Source organism: Cnephaeus nilssonii (genome assembly GCF_951640355.1).
Source record: "Cnephaeus nilssonii genome assembly, chromosome: 12".
Taxonomy (NCBI): domain Eukaryota; kingdom Metazoa; phylum Chordata; class Mammalia; order Chiroptera; family Vespertilionidae; genus Cnephaeus; species Cnephaeus nilssonii.
In genome coordinates, this window is record NC_137083.1 from 39,110,575 (window position 1) to 39,127,040 (window position 16,466).

Sequence of the window (16,466 nt, forward strand, 5' to 3'; positions counted from 1 at the left end):
ATCGTAGCCTTAAATTATTTATTTACTGCTTAACATATAATTAAGTTTAATTAATGTATAATTAAGTTTGCATATGAACATGGAGGAGATATCTAAGAACGAAAGGTATCTTGACTAACACACCACAATCTTGAAACCCCACTGATATTAACCAGATGAGTTAATATGGCTGATAAAATGGATTAAAAAGGAGATCCACATTAACAAATTAAGATGGAAAATCTTCTTGGACTTGATGAAAGCATGAAAATAGAACTAATTATTGTTTTATTAAAATAGCATTAGAGAGATTTCACATTTCACTATGATTATGGAGGGTCTCCATGAAGGGAGAATGTTATTCACTTTAGTTATTAATACTTATTGAGGAAAGTTTTTATATTTAATGGTGGTAAATAAAAATGAGATGAATAAATATGGTGAAATTTTGTATTTATTTAAACTTATCAGTTTTTTTGGGTCCTCCTTCCAAAGATAGCTTACTTGTAGACATAATAACGACTTTCAAATGATTCATGTTCAGTAAATATTTGTCAACAAATGACTAAGTGCTAGCTGCACTGGAAGATCCTCCTTATGTTCTAATCCTCAATGCAAATTGTAACAACAAGAACAAAGATGAAGTCCTTACCACAGGGTCCAGTCATGGCCACAGTATGGCTGAACATTTCCCAGGTAGAATCCCAGAGACTGAGTGACCTCCACAAGATTGGTAAAGTCGAGACTAATGCTGTTGAAAAGAACAGATGTCATGATAATCTCATCGATAGCCCATACATCTTCTCCTTGGGAAGAATGATACGGTTGCCACCATCTGAACTGAATTCCAAACTGTCTTGCATCATCTGGTAATTCTACGGAGATTATTCTAAAGGAGAAAAAGTAAAAAAATTTATGTTACTTTGACATCTTAAAATACAAACACTTATAGCAGAATTATTTTTTCTGCTATATAGTATTTTTAAACAGTTTTCTTCCACTATTACAAATATTCTTCTGAAATTTCCAATTTTCCTGCCTGACTCCAACAAAATCTTCTAAACACTTTTAAAAATCTAAAAAAAATGTGACTTTTGTTTCACTCATCTGATCTCAGAAAAGCTAAGTCAGTAAAACACAGTTCTCAAAATGGCAGGATTCGTCTCAGTCTGCTAAAGGATTTATTTATTTATTTATTTATTTAAAATATATTTTAATGATTTTTTACAGAGAGGAAGGGAGAGGAATAGAGAGTTAGAAACATTGATGAGAGAGAAACATCCATCAGCTGCCTCCTGCACACTCCCCACTGGGTATGTGCCCGCAACCAAGGTACATTCCCTTGACCAGAATCGAACCTGGGACCCTTGAGTCCACAGGCCGACGCTCTATCCACTGAGCCAAACCGGTTAGGGCTGCTAAAGGATTTATGGCAGCTTGTTACACGCATTAGAGTTTGGGGCTAGTTGAACCATGGCACTTCCTTATTCCCATGAGTGTAGCATAGTGTGCAAGGTCACTTGCTGTGTCATGGTGGCTATGACAACAAACCTTTACCTGACAAATGGAGAAGAAAATTAAGAATAATATCTAATTTCCAGGAGCAATTATTGTACACAGCAGCAGGAACCATACATTAATTGTCACTGCAATGACATCTGCTTGAAAGCTCCATAAATCACAGTGCCATGCTGCTCACACGCATACACAAGGTGAGATGTGAAGCAAATGGCAAATGGAACATTTGTCTCCCATCAATGTGCAATTAAACACCAGGAGAGGTGTTTGCAGTAAATGGACAGTGAAGGAACTGAATCTTTCTTTAGTGAGCAAAGAAAAACTCTCAAGACAGTGACTAGTTGGATAACTTAGAAATAAATTATTAAAAAATTTTTAATGTCTGTGTGGTTTACTAAGAAATTAGATTGATTTTAATATTTGCATTATGTTATCTTTAGTTATTGCATAAAGAAACTTTAAATCACATATTGGAAATGTAATGTTTTAAACACTAAAAGTTATTAAAAGTATCTATAGTCCCTTTAAATAACTTGTACATGGAAATATGGGTAGAATAACATGACTATCATCATTGATTACATAAACTACTAGTAAGAAACTGGTAGGACTTTTTGCAATGTTAGAAAACATACTTTTTAAATAATGAAAAATCAATATTCAAATACAGGAATATAAATTAAAAAACAGTTCTCAGGCTAACACACATAGCTGTAATATGTTTATGGTTTTTAAATACTCAGTCTGCTGAGTAATTTTCACCTTAATTTTTCTAAATATTCATTTGTTTATTAAATAAGTATATTATTAATATTAATATACCAAAAACATAAAAAATAAACCAAAACTATATTTAGACTGGATCAACAGTGAAAATATGATTTAATTGAATAATGTAATTTGATTAGCAATTATTAAAAATTACAATTTTCCTTTATATTAATAATTTTAAAAACAATTGCTATTTTCTCTGATGAAAATAAATATAATTTTAAAAAATAACTGAAAAGTAGAATTTCTCAGGAAACTTTATAGGAAAATAAAGTGCATATTTATGTACTAGAGGCCCGATGCACGAATTTGTGCACAGGTGCGGTTCCTCGGCCTGGCTGGCGATTGGGGCCAATTGGGGCCATCTCACCCAATCCCAATCGCAGCCTCGGGAGGTTGGCCGGCCAGAGGGAGAGGCCGTGTGAGGTTGGGCGGCTACAGAATTTTGGCTGTGGGAGTTCAGTGACCACCAAGGGGCAGCTCCTGCGTTGAGCATCTGCCCCCTGGTGGACAGTGCGCATTATAGTGAATAGTCGACTGGTCATTCTGGTGGTTTGGTCATGATGGTTGCTTAGGCTTTTATATGTATACTAGTGGCCTGGTGGACAAAATTTGTGCACGACGGGGGGTTGGGTCTCTTAGCCTGTCCTGAACCCTCTCCAATCTGGGACCCCTCGGGGAATATCTGACCCTAAACCGGCAGTCAGACATCTCTCTTGCAATCCAGGACCGCTGGCTCCTAACTGCTCACCTGCCTGCCTACCTGATCGCCCCTAACCACTCTGCCTGCCGGCCTGATCACCCTTAACTGCCTCCCCCCGCCCCGCCGGCTTGCTTGCCCACAACTTCCCCCCCTCCGGCCTGCTTGCCCCCAACTTCCCCCCTGCTAGCCTGCTCGCCCACAACTGCTCCCCCCCGCTGGCCTGATTGCCCCCAACTGTCCCCCTGCCAGCCTGATAGCCCCCTACTGCTCCCCCCCCTGCCAGCCTGCTCACCCCCAACTGCCCCCCCTGCCAGCCTGATCTCCCCCAACTGCCCCCCCATGCCGACCTGCTTGCCCCCAACTGCCCCCTTGCTGGTCTGCTTGCCCCCAATTGCCCCCCATGCCAGCCTGCTTGCCCCCAACTGCCCCCCTGCTGACCTGCTTGCCCCCAACAGTGCCCCCCTGCTGGCCTAATTGCCCCCAATGCCCCCCCCTGCCAACCTGATCACCCCTAACCGCCTCAGCCCTACCACCATGGCTTTGTCCGGAAGGATGTCCAGAAGGTCTCCTGGAAGATCTCCCGGTCTAATTAACATATTAGTATTTAATTAGTATAGACTAGTAGATATGATAATGTAATTGAAATGACCAATATTTTCTCTGGCAGAGATATTAAGACTGTGGTCTATATCCAGACTCTTGGGGAGGTACTAAACTTCTATGTGCCTCAGCATCTTCAGCTATGAAGTGGGATAATATCCTTATGGCAGAGTCAGTTTTTCACTATTGTGTCCTAGCACCTAGAACAGTACCTGGCATAAGGATTTAAATTCTTGCTGTGAGAATGAACTACTATTATCAATGTACCCTAATAGAGATTTGAATACAGAGGCAGCTTTTTAGTGACAATGCCAGGATCTAGACCTGGGCAGCCTGGCTCTAGAGTCTGTGCTCTCAACTTTTACTTCATATCTTGGGGTAGGGTGGCAGATTGCTTTCACCACTCTATGCATATTACAGGGGCTGGTTAGAATAGCTATGGAACCATTTGATTGGAAAATTCCTAGAAGAGAGCCCAGGAACTTAGGTTAATTTTCTGTATCAATCTTCCTTTTTAAAGTAGATACTAAGTTCATATCCTATATAATAAAGAGGTAATATGCCAATTGACCATTGCTCCAACACACAAGATGGCCGCCCCCATGTGGACACAAGATGGCCACCACAAGATGGCTGGCAGGGGAGGGCAATTGTGGGTGATCAGACCAGCAGGGAAGGGCAGTTGGGAGGGACCAGGCCTGCAGGGGAGGGCAGTTGGGGGCAATCAGGCCAGCAGGGGAGGGCAGTTGGGAGGGACCAGGCCTGCAGGGGAGGGCAGTTGGAGGGAATCAGGCCTGCAGGGGAGGGCAGGTAGGGGCAATCAGGCTGGCAGGAGAGCAGTTAGGCATCGAACAGGCTGGCAGGGGAGTGGTTAGGTGTTGATCAGGCTGGCAGGCAGAAGCAGTTAGGGGCAATTAGGCAGGCAGGCAGGTGAGCGGTTGGGAGCCAGCAGTCCTGGATTGTGAGAGGGATGTCTGACTGCCTGTTTAGGCCTGATCTCACAGGGCAGTAGGACATCCCTCAAGGGGTCCCAGATTGGAGAGGGTGCAGGCTGGGCTGAGGGACACACACCCCAATGCACGAATTTCATGCACCGGGCCTCTAGTATTTCTTACAATCAAATACAATAGTCAAAATAAAATAACATTAGGCTTCATAATAATTTTAGAATATAAGAACAAGCCCCAAAATTAAGAAAAATGCAGAATAAGAAAAGAAATATATAGAATAGCTTTAGTCTCATCAGTGATACAAAGCTTAACATTAATAAAAATACCAATTATTTCACAAGACATCATAATCAGTTTGAATTAAAAGATTAACTAAAATATATTCACAGACTTTCAATTTTATAAATAAAAAGCACATAGAGTTCTTTTATTTACTGAATGAATCATAGGCAAGCAAATTATTAGAAATTGGCTAGAAGTAGTAATGGTTAGCCAATTAACATATCTAATTTACAGATCATACTTCATTTTCAAACAACCATGACAGAAAGGAACAATATGGAATTCAGAGCAATTACAGGCAGCACATTATGCTGAAGAAAATACAGCAATGGCTAACGGCATCAAGATATATTTAACTTTCCTGTGAAGAATTTACGTGGTTTGTATTACTTATCACATAAGATATAATTTAGCATTTAGAATATATCAAATTCCACTTCTGTCAATCACCTTTTATTAATATTTGTAAGAGAGAGGGGGAGGGAAGAAGAGTCTCAGACAGGGGTACATATATAGAAAATGAAAGTGTTCTCCCCTCTTCTTGAAAGAAAATCTCCATTCTGATCTTAATCTTTCAAGCTATGCACATACCTAATGCTGAAGAGCCACCTTGGTCCTGCTTAGAAGAAAAATGCTGCTGTCAAGTGGCAGGCAAGATTAAATGCACCTTTGCAATAGCACATTAAATGTGTAATTATTTTTCATATCAACAAAGATTAATTTAATTTCATGATATAGATTGATTACTGAATTTGGGAGCTGTCCATCCTTGTTAGAAAAAATTGTGCTTTAGGCCAAGTTAACTTAGGGTGGTGACCTTTTTTCATGTTTTCATCATTATTATTATCACCTTGATTTAAAATTTTCTTTTAATGTTCACTGGAGAGCCTACGAAATGTTTCTTTTGTATTCATATGTGTCTACTGAGTGAGAAAGTTGAGTTTAGCCTTACATTTACCTTTAAAGGAAGATATCCAATACATCTGGTATGTTCTTAAAATTTTATATAGTGTTTATAATTCATAATAGTTGTTAACTATAACCTCTGATACATGCTACTTTATTTTCCATGAAAATAAAAGTTCTCATCAATTAGTAAATCCTTAATTCTGGAAACAGCCCTATGAAAAATGCTCAGGTTTGCCCGACCAGCATGGCTCAGTGGTTGAGTGTCGACCTATGAACCTGGAGTTACTGTTCAATTCCCGGTCAGGACACATGCCCAGGTTGCGGGCTTGATCCCCCAATGGGGGGCATGCAGGAAGCAGCCGATCAATGATTCTCTCTCATTATTGATGTTTCTCTCTCTCTCTCCCTCTCCCTTCCTCTCTAAAATCAATAAAAAAATATTTTTAAAAAACGCTCAAGTATGTCAAAGCTATCATCAGTGCTCCTGCCAGTTGCCATGGTGCCCACACGAACCTCAGTGCCCACAGCCTCAGTCTTTTTCACATCTCCCCATGATCCGCATGGACTTCTAGGAGTGAGTTCTTTATATGTGACTGGGAATGTAAGCCACAGTGTTAACCTCCTCCAATGGTATTTTCACTTTCCCATTCTCCTCTTTTCCTGATATTTTAAAGGAATTTTAGTGAGCAGATTAATAAATGTTCTGAAAGGGATGAAGATGATTTGGACATCTCTGAAATTGTACCACTTATAGTGGTTATGACTCTGCTTTAAGTGAAACTTTAGTTTCACAACTGTGACTATAGATTGTGAAATACATAAGCTAAAGAAAAATAGAAGGAGCGTAAAGAAGGGACTTAAGGTATATCCTTACACTCCACCTTTGCCAGGGGCTCTACATGCTAGAAAAATTTATTTATATTCATTTCTTAATTATAGTACAAATTTATTGATCATATTTTATGAGTTATTATTTAATATGATTTATTATAAGATACTGTAATATTATATTGCTATCAAATATTCATCAATAGCATTTATAATTCAGTATTATATTAAAATCATATTTAATAGTTTGCACTATAGTTAAATGAGAAAAATAGTATTAAGTATTTTTCTCTTTCCTAGGCATCAAATTATTTCTCTTATATGCACATTTCAAAATATGAGAATAAATTTCTCCAAATTTATTGGGTTAGAAGAATGTAGCTTGCTAATTTTTCATTTTAAGATTCATCAATCTTTGTCCTCACCATCTTGCAGTGAAAAAATATCTGGAATCTTACACCATTTGAATGAAGATTTCCTCAGGAAAGAGCGATTACTCTAACCATTTTTTCCAAATGATTTGCAACATACCTGGGCTCATGATAGTTGAGATATGAGTAGTGCTCCAAGAGTTTCCAAGTTATCCCATTATCATAAGAATAATGCAGTAACACTCCTTCTCCGGGCTGGTCAGGGGCTTTGCATGTGCTCAGAACAGACTTGCTCCCCAGCCTCAATGTGAACTGAAGAAACCTAGACATGAATTGTCTATAATTAGTGTGTGTACAAACATTTTTAATCATAATGCTCATCTTGGTTTATAAAGAATTTCAAACAAATTTAAATGAACTACCCCAAAGCTGTAGGTTTCTACTCATCCCTCTTTTATAAAATGTAATTTCACTGTGAGATGTATGAATATGTGTAGAAGATAAGGTCAACGCACTTGCTTTATATACAGATAGATACGTACAAATATAACTGTATATTTATACATATCTGTATCCTATGACTTGTGTATGTACACTTATAATGCCAATCATTCCTTTACTGCATTATTTATTAAGCACTGGGGGAAGGGACAATGTAAATCTAATCAGCCTCTGCAAGCTGTCAAATAAATAAAACTACATAAATAATTAACTAGTCCTTGGCTTGAGAACACAGTTTTGATGCCAACATTTCATATTTTTAAGACTCTAGTCAGTCATTAGTATCTTAAAGTCATCAGTGAGCTTTTTAGTTTATTTGAAACTAGGGCAAATTAACCCTATATGAACTCCCTCTCATCCTGGTTTTAAATGAGAATATGTATATATCAGCAAAAATAAATAAATAAATAATAGAAAATTAATAGGTCTAAGTTCAAACATTATTATCTGGTTTCAGCATGTATTCCACCCTGCCTTCACTCACCTGGATTGTGAGCTGTCAAGGAAAGATGTAATTAGCTGACGCCTCCCATCTTTGTTGAAAACCAGGGCCTTACCACTGGCCAGGACACCACAGCCAAAGCTGACTTCAGCACCACGGATAGAGTAAAAGTTATGGTAAGAGGAGAGCCGGGAACTGCCAAAGCTTTCAGAAATAAACATTGGGAATGTCTGGGATGCCATCTCGCAAGCTGGGCCAGAAAATCCAGGGTCACACCTGAAAGAGAGCCCATGAAATTAAATCTTAAACTGTTGGTCCTTTCAGAGTTTCCTGAATCTGCCCTGGTGAGGAGGAAGTCCAGAGGCCAGAATTTGATTGAGTGGTAGGCAAGGCTCATTAGTCTTTGGAGAATTCGGAATCAGAAGACTTGGTAAGGGCAGACTGTGAACATTACAGAAGAACACACACTTTGCATAGCTCCGCTGTAAAAAGCTTATAATTTAAAACAATAACTCAGCACTCACCTTCAACCAATGCCAGCAATTTATCTTCAAATAGATCTATGTTTTTGCACATTTACAATTTAAAATCTTTGTCAAAGGTATATACTTTTATCTATAATTATGTTCACTTAACTTGTAAAAGAAACAACATAAACAAAATGCTTCTATAAGATATCTAGAATAAATTTCCTTTAAGAACAAGTGTAAACATACATATTATATTTGTGACCGGAATTATTTGAAAAAGATTGGAAATAAATGTATCCTTAACTATTTCAAACTTAGATTGGCATTTTAAAGGAAATGCTTACACCTTGACCTAGATAGATGTCCTTTGCAGAACTGTGTTGCCTCTCAGTGGAATCCCAAATTAGTAGTGCTTCAAGGAAAAGAGAAAAAAAAACAAACCCACAACAACCTGCCTGCTGCCATGTAAGAATACACTGCTTATGTTAGCTGACTAGAATATGTATGGAACTCCCTGAGCCTTTTACCAGTGAAAAAACTCATCCCAGAAGACTCAACAATTGAATTCAAAACCTTCTTATATTTAAGGAAATTTACTTATCAGGAATTAGTTTCAAACCCTTTATTTTTTTAAAAATATATTTTATTGATTTTTCACAGAGAGGAAGGAAGAAGGATAGAGAGCTAGAAACATCGATGAGAGAGAAACATCGACCAGCTGCCTCCTGCACACCCCCCACCGGGGAGTTGCCCGCAACCACAGTACACGCCCTTGACCGGAATCGAACCTGGGACCCTCCAGTCCATAGGCCGACGCTCTATCCATGGAGCCAAACCGGTTTCGGCTGAAACCCTTTATTTTTATTTATTATTTCTTTCTTACTATATCTACTATGTAGCCAGCCCATTACAAAATTAAATTGGTGTCTTTTGGGGTGGCATGGGGGTTCTCATGAAAGCATGCAAAACTTCCTAGAGTCTGAAACAAGACTTTTATAAAGCAAGTGTACCAGTGAAGTGATATTATGGTATAACTCAGACGGCTATTTGTTTGTTACCACTAGCTCTGAAACTGGGATCCATGCTTGGCCTCAGAGAGGTCCAAGGAAAGTATGAAAATGCTGAAATCAAATGCCAACTTTTATGTGCATTGGATATTCAGAAGGAGAAAGTTTATAGCAATCATCATATTATCAAAGAAGTTGGGCCCTAAAATGCCAAGAACTACCATAAACTGAAGTTTGAGGGTTGTCTTGGCATTAGAGTTGGGAGTGGGGAAGAAAAACAATATTTTGCAGAGCATGTAAATGAGCCTCACACAGTTTGCTTCTTTCAAATGTTACCTCATTGACTTAGTCAGACTCTGAATAGCCAAGTAGTTTCTAAGAAGGACTTACAACTTACCTAAAGAGGACACATTTTAACACTGGGAAACTGAATATGGCCACAAAATGGAATCAGTGTCTCCAACAAGACAATTGCCAGAGTGTATTTCAGGACAAATGCACCTTTGTGTATCTTAAATGTGTCTTCTTAGGACCAGTGACTGGGAGAAATTGGTGAGCATTTAGAGATGACTTACAGTAGAGTCAGTTCCAATATTCTGGTTTTGAAAGTATACTTTTAGTCAAAAGTTACACAATTGGGATAGAATGCTAATTAGGATTCCACTCAGATATTTAAATACCTCTGTAGCCTTTGTTTTGCAGCAAAACACACACAGGTGATTCCAGGAGTGACCTGAGGCTCTCCTGACTCCAAAGATGCCCCCTACTGGTTCATCTACCCGCCCTCAAATGCAACATTCCCTGGTAAGATACATGGCTGACACCTGTGTAGAAAGGTTTTTAAACTCTCTGCCCTTCTCATTAGCATCTTTAACAGCTCTAACAGGGGTGGGCTTATCAGGATAGTGAGTTGTCAGTTTAGATACACAGACCAAGGGATTATACACAGGCAAGAAAGTGTTAGGGAACAAGAGAGGTGGAATCCTGGTAGCAAATAATGGTAGTGATGAGAGGAGCAATCTGGAGAGACACAAAGCTGCAGAGTCCCAAAATTCAAGGATCTGTTTAAAGGAAATTAGTGGTATTGAATATGAATTCACTTAAAAAATATTTTTATTGATTTCAGAGAGGAAGGGAAAGGGAGAGAGAGATAGAAACATCAATGATGAGAGAGAATCATTGATTGACTGCCTCCTGCATGCCCCACACTGCAGACGGAGCCTGCGACCCAGGCATGTGCCCTGACTGGGAATCGAACCATGACCTCAACACTCAACCATTGAGCTCTGCTGGCTGGGTGAATATGAATTTCTTTTCCCTGCAATTTTGCTCAAACTTGACAAAGCGCATATTGCTGGAAAAGGATGTAGTGGCCAAACCTAGAGCTCAGCCACAAATGCACAAAGCCAATGGATATTACATAAAACATTGTCAGAAATACAAAAAACAAAACAAAACAAAACAAAAAAACCCAACCCAAAGTTCCAACTCATGAAAACATTCTGTAAAACTTCCGGAGGTGAAGGCTATGATTATTCGGTATAATGTATAGTGTCAAAAGAGAATGATGCCTGAAGACATAAAAGAGCCATTCAGATTTCTGTTTGCATCCATCATGGGTAACACAGATGGTTGCTGTAATAAAACTATTGAATGCTAACAAGGATATTGTACATAATAAATGAAGTATGACACATAACTACTGTAATTATAGATAGGTCTTTAAAAATAGCACTTTCTATTTTTATTAATAAAAGCAGCTGCCCTTTTAGGTAATTTGTTTTCAAAATTTTTCAGGACAATGCCAGGAATGACTAAGGTGTCTGGCCTCCTTGTGTTAATTTTATTTAAAACGCCTTAAACCAGAGGATGGCCTGGTTATGGAAAATGAATAAAGGTAACAACTTGAAGAAAATACCAGTCAGTGATTCATAGATCTAATGAGTTACTGTTTCTGAGTGGGAGCTGGTGGTTATATGAAAAAGCAAAGAGATGCAAATTATGTTTTGAAATATGAATAGGAATTTTTAAATTCTTTCCATACTTTATAAAACATTTCCATTGTGCAGAGTGAGTTCTCTGTTAATTAAATTCATTGAAATATAATTAAAAAGTTAACCTGATACTCTATAATCTCAGTACTGGCAAGTGTCTTACCTCAGACATATAATTCACAAAGAATAGGTCCAAAGGTCTTTTATGAGTGTGCTAGTAATGAAGTAATTGGCTAATTAATTAATTACTCTTTGGAGGACAAGAAAAAAAACAGACTAGATAATCTTGCTGAAAACTTATCTGTGTAACAAAGATTGTCTGTGGTTTCAGGGATTTTTAGGATATCTTATAATTAAATATTAACATGGGAATATCCAGTGGTACCTGGATATTACATTATTTATGTATAATTTCACACTAATATTCAACATTATGTAATACTAGTAGCCCATTGCAGGAAGATTCCTGCAATAGGGCTTCCTGCTGCGCTCTCCGCCGGCCCGCCTGCTTGCCTCCCTTCTCCCCCAGCCCCACCTGCTTGCCTCCCTTCTCGGCCGGCCCCGCCTGCTTGCCTCCCTTCTCTGCCAGCCCCGCCTGCTTGCCTCCCTTCTCGGCCGGCCCCGCCTGCTTGCCTCCCTTCTCCCTGACCCGCCTGCTTGCTTCTCTGCAGCTTCACTCTCTTCTGCAGTGCTTGGCTTCTTTCTACGCTATCTTGATATGCAAATTAACCGTCATCTTGGTTGGGTTAATTTGCATATTCTCCCTGATTGGCTTGGGGGCGTGGCTTGGGCATGGCAAAGGTGCATTCAATTAGCATATTACTCTTTTATTAGGTAGGATACCTTACACATCATTTTAAAGACCCAAATGATTTTCAAAAGGAAGCAAAACTGCAAAGTTATATTTAAAGATGAATTTTATTATCAAATCTGCTAAATTTGGCTCACTCAGTTTCCTTTAGCATTAGGTCTATGGGTCAGGATTGATTTTCATAATTCATTTTACAAAGTGTGCTAGGAATTAAAATATGACTCACGAACACTAGAACAAGTCTATGGAAAAATAACATATTAAAGAACATAACTAAATACAGAAAAGGCAGTCATCAAGCTACATGGAATTAAAATTTGTTCACAAATTTACATGAGCTATGCTAAATTTGTTCACATTTTAGTTTAATAGAAATTAATTTATTCATTAACGTCAATTTACAAAATACACTTAATATTGTATTACACTTAAATTCCATTTGGAGTACCCTACTTTTGGTCTTCAAAGACCTCAAAACCCTGAAAAAATATTAGGTTAAAATGATTTGTGGCTTAAACATATAAAGTATATACCAAAAAAAAAAGAAGTGTAAGTAGAATTTTAAAAGGCTCACCTGCAGCCATGCCGAGTGCACTGTCCTCTGCCAGAACAGAATTTGAGACACGACGGGCCTATGTAAACTGCAGGGCAAGGGACAGCATGTGAAAAATGGCATAAAAATGGGAAAAACCAAGAATACCCCAGGCATTTAAAACAATTTTGTGAAGCAATGCCCATGACATCTAGCCCATTGTATACACGTTGTGCACAGGAAACTAGTGTGACATGTGGAGTGCTGTGTGACAAGGTAAGTGCTTAGTTACAAATCTGCCAGAACTGTCTTAACTTGATTCTTTCAAGATTTTAATGTTTCATAGCAAAGACAGTAGAAACATGTGATTTGGGTTCCTTAGCAGAGTCTCCTGAGCTAAAATGATTTCAGGCAGAATACTAATGCTTCTGCCTTGAACTTTCTACATAGCTTAATTTCTTTAGGTAGAAATAAAGAATTTACAAAGGATCAATTAGATATAGCATGAAATGGAGAGGGTATAATTTAATTTAAAAACTATGATTTCCATTCTTATCAGGTAATATCTATTAACACTGAAGATGAGTGTTACATATATTTTGAAATATTAATTATCCTTCCTCAAATGGGGAATTAAAATCTGTTGTTGAGCATAAAACCTTTTCTCTATAATGCAGATCTATTCCTAAATGGTGGGCTTGACTGATAATGATATTATGAATTCTAATACCTGAAATTCTAATCTTTGGAATGCTGAGTGATAGGGCTCCTCATTGTTGAATGGTAGGTTCTGAGATACTCAGACTCAAATATATTTAAGATACTAAGCTGTTTGATAATCAGTATAATCAAGTCACACCAAATAGTATAAAAGTGGAACAAAACCAATGAGGAATTAGAGATGCAATGGTTATTAAGACGTCACATATTCAATTTCAGGCATAAACAAATTTACCCATTCATGACCATTTTCTTTTCTATCTTGTAACCATGTCAAAATTAAAATGATTTTGCTTTAAAATAAATTTTCCTGTGGCCTGTGTTCCTATAAGCACTTATTCTCTGGAGTCATTTAACAGATACAGTAATTCAAATGTAATGCAAAGCAGCCCAGGAAAAACTCTTGCTGTAGGAAACTGATGGTTGAAGAAGAGGTCGATAGCAGACTGAGTGGTTGAAACTATTGGTTTTAGGTGTCAAATAACTCTGGATTCATATTCAGTTTCACCTGGGAAACATTGGATAAGTGATTTATCCATTTAAGTCTCAGTGTCCCTATTCTTTGTCCCTGGAGGAAAGAATAAATGAGATGCTGCATGCTTAGCATGTTGTCTGACACTATAGGGTTATGGTCGTCACCACCATATTGGGGACAAATGTCCTTCCTGCTCCATCTGCTTGATGAGCTCCACTGGACGCTGAGTGCTGAGGAACCAGAAAGGAGTTTCACTCTTCTTTAGCCTGGAAAAGCTTATGGACTGTCTTCCCAGCACACCTGATTTCATGGCTGCAGTAGGATTTGGTCTTAAGTCCTGTTAAGTGGTTCACTGCATTTTGCAGGTTCACTCCTGAGAATGCCTTATATTATACCCATGTCATCATTCAAAAAGCTCCCATCATAAAAACAACAACAATTAACAACAATAAAACAAGACTTTCCCAGTCAATAAAAAATTAAATTACAATTAAGAATTCTGTTGTCATCCTTGCCTGCTAAAGATGGAGTCATTAGGAATCGCAGTATGAATAAGTTGTCTGGCTTCTTTTTCTTAAATGTGTGGAAAGGACAGATTCGTTTTCTTCACTACTACCATTAATGTAAGCAAATTGGGAAAATTTAAAAAGTGACAACTAAGACTTGCTCTAGGATTTTCCATTTTGTTAAGAATTTCAGGATAATTTCTAAAATGCTTTTTTTACTCACTAGGGCAGTGATGGCGAACCTATGACACGCGTGTCAGCACTGACACGCGTAGCCATTTCTGATGACATGCGGCCACTGAGGTGGCCGCATGCCGAGGATGAAACATTTGCTGCTCCTGAGGATGAAACATTTGCGAAATAATGTTTTTTCCTCAAAGTGACACACTACCCGAGTTATGCTCAGTTTTTTGGCGAAGTTTGATACACCAAGCTCAAAAGGTTGCCCATCACTGCACTAGGGGAAGCTAACTCGCCATGAAGAAAAAGCATACCTAACAGAAGTAGGAGATTGACCTGTTTTTTCTTCACATAATTTTGGAATTCCATATTGAAATGGGGGAGAGTCCTTTGGCAAGATGGCACACATGTCTCTCCAAAGGAGTGAGTGTGTGTCCTCTTCCTGGCTTCTTAGGTCCTGTTTTTGTGTGAAAGCCTTACACATAAGATAACAGAATTGAAGAGATACTGCCCCAAGTTTTGCATTTGGCAAACAGTGCTAACCATGCTCATTTTATATATCGTTACCTTTTCTCATTCTACACAAATCCTGATAATGAGAACTCAGGATGTGTAGTAAACACTTTCTGACTTGGAATCCTGTTGTAATAGCCTTCTTTAGGAAATTCAGATATTCTTTTCATAGACTTATAAGTGATTCATTGCATTCTTAATTTCTTCAGATGCTTTATTTCATTACTGATTTTTCAATTTCTTTTATGACTATCAAAGTAATATGTTTGTTATAGGACCTTTGAAAAGTATGGCAAAAGTCATCCATACCCCCTATCCAGAGGCAAATACTTATTCCCTGCAGCTAATTACGAGGTGTAGTAATTAAAATGCTATGCAAAATGTTCTATAGATGGAGAAACTCCATTTCAACAAGTTCATCTTTACTTGTTTTTTCAAATGCACTGTTTGTGTTCATATAACTCATGTGGTCTTTGAAATCTGGGACTTTTACTAGTTTTCTTTGAATACAGATTATTTAACAATTTTACATTGCCGCATCAGCAAAGTATTTTGCCTGAAGTTATTTCTGAATTTCAAGAACCTATTTAATTAATTGCATACCAATTTCTAAATTATTCAAAAATAACAGAAAGATTATTAAGACATGGAAGATAAGTATTAAACAATGGTATAGGCTTTTCCTGCTTTGTAAGTCAGTGGCAATGCTGAATTTGCTAAGTATTGATATTTTGTCCTTCCCTTCTTCCTTCCCTGTCTACTTCCTTATATTATAACTCTTTAATCAAATTTATATACTCTCTGAAAATAGGAAATCTCTAAATCTGCCTATAATTAGAATTATTAAAAACCAGAGTGTTGGCTATTGAAAACAAATATAAGAAGTTTATAGCCATGGAACACAATACTTAAACTATCTTCTCTCATGTGCACTTATCCTAAGTGATATTGGCTTTAAAATTATACAAAAATTAGTAATTTATTTAAAAATTAAAGATAATATTTTTACATATTTTAAAATTTTTCTTTTATACTGTTTTCTGAAGAAGCGGTAGAAGTTTTACTTCACAAGTTTCACTCTAGAGAAGATGTGTTCTTATGTGTGCTGTCTGCATCTAAAAGATAAGCATTCCAGATGTTGTCGTAGTTACTAAGAGAAGAATGGGTCTTATTTTAATACATGCAGTATGGTAAGTATTTATGCTAATTTTGCATAAAACATTCAAAGAAAATGTTAGAATATCCCTTGTCATCAATGTGAATTTGAGTTTCAGGGCATTATGCATTTTAAAATTATGTATGTTGAAACATTCTAGCATCTAATATTGCTGACTCTGCTGCCTTTTTTTTTTCTGCTCGTGTATCCTTGGGCTTCTAATGGAATGCAAAGAAGAGAGGGAAGAA

At 37.7% G+C, this 16,466-nt stretch overlaps 1 protein-coding gene across 1 annotated transcript in view; it reads right to left on the minus strand.

Moving 5' to 3' along the window:
* The window catches only part of RELN (reelin), a 449,067-nt gene that overhangs the window by 141,026 nt on the left and 291,575 nt on the right, over positions 1–16,466 (minus strand). Inside the window, exons 17-20 of the mRNA XM_079785901.1 lie at positions 12,711–12,777; positions 7,897–8,130; positions 7,072–7,233; positions 632–868 (exon numbers count right to left, since the gene is read on the minus strand). Coding sequence (XP_079642027.1) covers positions 632–868; positions 7,072–7,233; positions 7,897–8,130; positions 12,711–12,777 — 700 coding nt within the window. The remainder of the gene's footprint in view (positions 1–631; positions 869–7,071; positions 7,234–7,896; positions 8,131–12,710; positions 12,778–16,466) is intronic.